The sequence below is a fragment of the Crotalus tigris genome, unplaced genomic scaffold, assembly GCF_016545835.1.
Source record: "Crotalus tigris isolate CLP2741 ecotype Arizona unplaced genomic scaffold, ASM1654583v1 scf7180000024361.1375286210:1436186, whole genome shotgun sequence".
In the NCBI taxonomy this organism is placed as follows: Eukaryota; Metazoa; Chordata; class Lepidosauria; order Squamata; family Viperidae; genus Crotalus; species Crotalus tigris.
The window spans coordinates 1491380-1497887 of NW_024100529.1; the positions used below are offsets into that span (position 1 = coordinate 1491380).

The 6508-nt window shown below is 46.1% G+C and overlaps 1 protein-coding gene across 3 annotated transcripts in view; it reads right to left on the reverse strand.

Annotated features, from left to right (window-relative positions):
* ARMC9 (armadillo repeat containing 9) overlaps positions 1 to 4810 on the reverse strand; it is a 39563-nt gene extending 34753 nt beyond the window's left edge. Inside the window, exons 1-2 of one of the 3 annotated variants that reach the window (XR_005554765.1) lie at positions 4454 to 4796; positions 3423 to 3538 (exon numbers count right to left, since the gene is read on the reverse strand). Coding sequence is in view for 2 of the 3 variants with exons in the window: in XM_039327408.1 (XP_039183342.1) it covers positions 3423 to 3538; positions 4454 to 4564 (227 nt within the window). In the remaining variant the exon portion in view is untranslated. Of the gene's footprint in view, positions 1 to 3422; positions 3539 to 4453 lie in introns of all 3 variants that reach the window. The other 2 variants (XM_039327408.1, XM_039327409.1) reach the window with 2 other exon arrangements.
* Between the last annotated feature and the right edge of the window lie 1698 nt (positions 4811 to 6508).

The following is a 6508-nucleotide window of genomic DNA, read 5'->3' on the forward strand; positions in this document are numbered from 1 at the left end:
TTTAAAAAGCGAGACCGTCCCTAGCTCAGGGCGAGGGATTTTTTTCAAGCCCAGCTGAAAAGGAAATTGCAATTTCCCTTTGCTTGGAAAATGCCGCTCAGTCAGGAAAGCCAGCCGTGTTCCAAATGTTCTTTCGGTTTATGAATTGGACTTCAGCTCTCCAAAAAAAAAAAAGAAAATTGCATCTTTTGGGTAAACCGAGAACATTAAAATATAATAATAATAATAATAATAATAATAATAATGATGATGATGATGATGATGATGATGATAAAGTTGGAAGGGACCTTGGAGGTCATCTAGTCCAACCCCCTGCTCAGGCAGGAAACCCTGTACCATTTCGGACAAATGGCTGTCCAGTCTCTTCTTAAAAACCTCCAGTGTTGGAGCATTCACCACTTCTGGAGGCAGGTTGTTCCACTGGTTAATTGTTCTCACTGTCAGGAAGTTTCTCCTTAGTTCTAGGTTGCTTCTCTCCTTGGTTAGTTTCCATCCCTTGCTTCTTGTCCTGCGTTCAGGGGTTTTGGAAAATAGCTTGACTCCCTCTTCTTTGGGGCAGCCCCTGATATATTGGAACACTGCTATCATGTCCTCCCTTGTCCTTCATTAAACTAGATAATAATCATAACAATCATAATAGTAAAGTTGGAAGGGACTTTGGAGGTCATCTAATCCAACCCCCTGCTCAGGCAGGAAACCCTATACCATTTTGGACAAATGGCTGTCCAGTCTCTTCTTAAAAACTTCCAGTGTTGGAGCATTCACCGCTTCTGGAGGCAGGTGGTTCCACTGGTTAATTGTTCTGTCAGGAAGTTTCTCCTTAGTTCCAGGTTGCTTCTCTCCTTGGTGAGTTTCCCTCCGTTGCTTCTTGTCCTGCCTTCAGGCGCTTTGGAGAATAGCTTGACTCCCTCTTCTTTGGGGCAGCCCCTGAAATACTGGAAGGCTGCTATCCTGTCCCCCCTCGTCCTTCTCTTCATTAAACTAGATAGACCCAATTCCAGCAGCCGTTCCTTATGAGCCTGCATTTAAGGGTATATCTTCCTAGTAAGATTATTGAAAAATCGAATCTCATCCTTTCTCTCTGCGTGCACTTGGTAACTTAGGATTCTATTTTCAGTTGCTCCCCTGTATTACCTAAATACCATTAAACCACTGGTTTTAATTTAAAGATAGAAATGGTTGCCTTCCAGATATATAAGGACGCCTGTGCATTCGAGTGGGTTCTTTTAAAGCAAATTTATCAATGGTTTTTTTTTTTCTGTAGCAAGCCTGAATAAGTAAGTTGCTTTTTCCATGTTTAAAATATTGGACATGGTTTCCACCAATGCATATATTTTTTTGTCTGAGCCAGCAAATGCAAAGTGCCTTCCATTTTATTATTTTTTTCCCCCTCTCTAGCTGGGGTGAAGAAATTCCCAGTTTCCTAGTGATAGGCCCCAAATCCCCCAGCCGGCTTTCATGCCAACCACGAGACAAGAACTCACCAACTCCTGGTGATTTATTTATTGTTTTATTTATCTTTTTCTCACCTTCATTATTTCTAAAACTAACTCCGGCTTACAGACATACCTAATTCTCCTTCCTGCTCCTAATTTCCCCAAAACAACAATCCTGTGAGGTGGAAGGGAGAGGAACTGGCCCAGAGTTATGCAGTTGGCTTTCATGCCTAAGGCAGGACTAGAACTCCCAGTCTCCTGGTGATTGGCCCAAAGTCACATGGTTGCTTTTCATGCCTAAGGCAGGACTAGAACGCCCGGTCTCTTGATGATTGGCCGAAAGTCACATGGTTATTTTTCACCTCTATGGCAATACTACAACTCCCACTCTCCTGGTGATTGTCCCAAAGTCAGGCAGTTGGCTTTCCTGCGGAAAGTGAGTCTAAAACTCCCACTTTCCTGATAACTGGCCCAAAATCATCCAGCCGGCTTTCATGCCTAAGGCGGGACTAGAACTCCCAGTCTCCTCGTTTCCAGGCCAGTATCTGAACCGGTACAGAAGCCGACTCTTCAGTGCTGCTCCTCCTTCCACACAGTTCTGTGGATCCTGCAAATGGGATCTCAAGACAAAAGCTACAAGGTGAGGCCACAAAACGAAGCCTCCATAACACCTGCTTACCTTTTCAACCTATCCCAGCACAGAGGCTCCCTAAAGATGAAAATAACAGAGCAGGGAAGGAGGCCTGCTTTCTTCAAAACAGCAACAACACAGCAATAAAAGTGAAAAAATAAAATAAAATACTGGCAGCAGTTTTTGAGGGTTGAAAAGCAGGTGGATTATCTCTCGCTGGAGATCTCCGATTGCTCAGCCCTTGAGCTTTCACGGAACAGGGTAGGGTGCATCGCCTCTCGGTCCATAAATTCCTTCTGGATCTCAATCTCTCTTAATTTGCTTATTTTGGCTGGGTGTCAATTGAACTGGTTGCTTCGGTTCGGATCCCTCTGGTACAAAACCAAAGGGAAAAAGATCTCACACCAGAGGTGGGAAACTAGCAAAACAGCCCACAGCCAAAAATGGACCCACAACCCAAGTCTCGTGTTCAGAGTGATGTGACACCCCTCGCCCCCCCCCCCGAGGCTGCGCTGTCAAAATTTAATATCCCCCCTACTTTACAACTGTTCACAGAAAAAAAGGTGACAACAAAGGCTATCCTTTATTATTGGATAGCTTTATTGTTATTTTTTTTTCTGTGAACAGTGACTTAAGACCGTCTTTCACACTTAATGACCGTTGCAGCCTCCCCGTGGTCATGTGATTCAAATTCAGATGCTTGGCCACTGACTCCTATTTACGACGGTCGCAGTGTCCCGGGGTCACACGATCCCCCTTTTACGACCTTCTGACAAGGAAAGTCAATGAGGGGGGGAAGCCGGATTCACGTAACCCCCGTGTGACTGACTTAACAATTGCAGTGATTCGCTTAAGGACGGTGGCAAGACAGGGCGTAAAATGGGTCAAAACTCACTTTAAAAAATTGTCTTGCCTGGCCACAGAAATTCTGAAGTCAATTGTGGTCGTTAAATCGAGGACTACCTGTACGTCATGTTCTTTCTGGAACCCATTTTTCTAATGCAAGGGTCTTCAAACCTGGCCCCTTCATGACTGGCGGACTTCAACTCCCAGAATTCCTCAGCCAGCGTGGGGGAACTATGGCCCCCTTCATGACTGGTGGGCTTCAACTCCCAGAATTCCTGAGCCAGTGTGTCTGGCTGAGGAATTCTGGGAGTTGAAGTCCACAAGTCATGAAGGGGCCAAGTTTGAAGACCCCTGTTGTAAAGGAACATTCTTAAAAAAAAAAAAAAAACCACAATAAGTGCTGAGTCATCTCTGCTTTATTTCATCACTTATCTTTTCCTCGCTGAATCACGTTCCCGTGAATCGGGAGCATCCCATCTCTAGATTCTGGTGGGTCTGCCCGGACTTACGTTGGGTAATGTGCCCTGTGATAGCTGGGGGTCACTGGTCTCTGAAGAGGCTCATCCACACTGTGACGGACACTGGACAGGCTCTTCTTCCGTGCTTTTGGGGTGTTGGTCATGATCTGAAAGAAAGGGAGAGAGAGAGAGAGAGAGAGAGAGAGAGAGAGAGAGAGAAGTTATTTGGAAGGGAGAAGTCCAAGAGCCGTGAGAAAAAGGAGAAAGTTGGCCTGTCTAGACACTTGTTACGTGTTTCATTTGTGCACCAAATGAAACACGTAACACTTGGGGCAGGGGGTCTTCCAACTTGGCCCTTGTATGACTTGTGGACTTCGACTCCCACAATTCCTCAGCCACAATTCCTCAGCTCCCACAATTCTGGGAGTTGAAGTCCACAAGTCATACAAGGGCCAAGTTGGAAGACCCCCTGCTCTGGGGCAACAACCATCTCTTTCCCCCATTCCACACGCTGGGCTTTGCGAAAGCCCAGGTCTACGAATGTGTGCATGTCAAGGATGAAACTTTGCCTTTAGATGGGGGGAGCGGGGCGGGGGGAAGGTGTTACTTTCAAGTGGATAGACGGAGAGACGAAACTTCTTTAATTCAGCCACAGACCGTGGGAGCCTGAAGCCTTGTCAAGGACACCAGAACAGGTGTGGATCTGAAGCGGACGGTTCCCGTAACAAAGTGGACTTGTTCATATGGATTACGTAAGAGGTTGGGGGTTTGGCTGGGAAAGCAATTGTTTTAAGTCTATCAATTGGTGTGGGAACCTCAGACTTAGTTTTGCTTCAACGTTACCGTGCCGTGTATTCAATAAACGGCATGGTTTTCGGAAAGGGAATGAAGTTTTATTCGGAATCACCAGCTGGATATTGACAGAGAAGGGTAATCGGCACTTAGGGCAGATCCAGGGAGCTTCGAAGCTCAGAGGATCACATCCCACTGCTTTGAAAATAGAGCAAGGGAAGGCTTATGGGCTGCGGAGTCTTGCCCGCGTACTCCAATACCATCCCAACCCGGTGGACTGCTGTACTTACTCCCAAATATTCGGTGGTCAGGAGTTTTTCTCCTGAGAGTTCGCCCTGCTGGGGCTGTAACACTTCGTCTTTGTCCAGATCGGCCTCCATGCCATTGTGGTCCTCCTGCATTGAGAAAGCACCAGAGGGTGTTTTATTTATTTCTTTATTAGACTTGCTCCTGACTTTATTGCTTGATACATAACTCAAGGCAGCAAACAAAACTAATACTCCTACCTCCTCCTCCTCTCTTCCCTACAAAAACAACCCTGTGAGGTAGGCTGGGCTGAGCCAATGACTGGCCAAGGATATCCAACTGGCTTTTATGCCTAAGCAGAACTAGAACTCCCAGTCTCCTGGTAATCGGCACAGTCTCCCAGCTGACTTCCATGCCTAAGACAGGACTAGAACTCCCAGTCTCCTGATGATTGGGCCAAAGTCTTCCAACTGGCTTTCATGCCTAAGCAGAACTAGAACTCCCAGTCTCCTGGTGATTGGCACATCTCCCAGCTAACTTTCATGCCTAAGGCAGGACTAGAACTCCCAGTCTCCTGGTGATTGGGCCAAAGTCTCCCAGCCGACTTTTATTCCTAAGGCAGGTCTAGAATTCCCAATCTCCTGGTTATTGGCATAAAATCTCCCAGCTGACTTTCATGCCTAAGCAGAACTAGAACTCCCAGTCTCCTGGTGATTGGCACAAAGTCTCCCAGCTGACTTTCATTCCTAAGGCAGGTCTAGAAATCCCAGTCTCCTGGTGATTGGGCCAAAGTCTCCCAGCCGACTTTTATTCCTAAGGCAGGTCTAGAACTCCCAGTCTCCTGGTGATTGGCACAGAGTCTCCCAGCTGGCTTTCATGCCTAAGCAGAACTAGAACTCCCAATCGCCTGGTTATTCGCACAAAGTCTCCCAGCTGACTTTCATGCCTAAGAAGAACTAGAACTCCCAATCGCCTGGCTATTGGCACAGAGTCTCCCAGCTGACTTTCATGCCTAAGCAGAACTAGAACTCCCAATCGCCTGGTGATTGGCACGTCTCCCAGCTGACTTCCATGCCTAAGCAGAACTAGCACTGTCTCCTAGTGATTGGCCCAAAATCTAGAACATCTCCTGGTGATTGGTCCAGCCACCCAGCCAGCTTTCATGGCTAAAACGGGATTAGAATTCACCGTTTCCGGATGATTAGCCCAAAGTCTCCCAGCCAACTTTCACGCCTAAACACATTCTCCTGATTTCTAGGTTAGCTTCTTACTAACTACATCAAACTGGTTCTCGCCATAAACTTGGGAGTATATCTCCAGAGAGCTGATCTTAAGCATACACGGATTTCCTCCTCATATGTAATGGTCCCTCGCAGCAATTGTGCGGTGTGTCAGTTAAGACAGGGTGAATAATTCAATTTTAGTTTGATTGAACGCGGATGACTACGCTCTGAATCAGAAGAAATGCCAACAGGAAACAACCCACCTGCTTTATAGTATATATAACATTCTTATATCATTTCCAGGCTGAGAATTATTGTAATGCAATATCTAAATAAAAGGAAGGATTTGTATCTGCCATTCAAACTTAAGTCAGGTAATTGCGTGAAGTGGAGCGTTGTGGATGCAGATGCAGAGAACAGAAACCAGCCAAACAAATTCTCACTGACGCCAGCTCAAAGCTGTATCCGCCACAGCGACAAAAGCTTCCTTCTAAACCAGGGCTGGGGTACTGTGGCCCTTTTACGACTGGTAGACTTCAACTCCCAGAATTCCTCAGCCAGGCACTCTGGCTGAGGAATTCTGGGAGTTGAAGTCCACCAGTCATAAAAGGGACACGGTTCCCCACCTCTGTTCTAAATATAATAGATAAATGATATTAATTACTGGAGCTTTTATGCTCTCTACCAAGAAAACAGGTAGTTCTTGACTTACAACAGTTCATTTAGTGACCTTTTGAAGTGACAACGGTACTGAAAATTTGTGACTTGTGACCATTTTTCACACTTATGTCCATTCCAGCATCCCCGTGGTCACGTGACCAAAACTCTTATGTTTGGCAACGGACTCCTATCAATGATAATTGTAGCATCATGTGA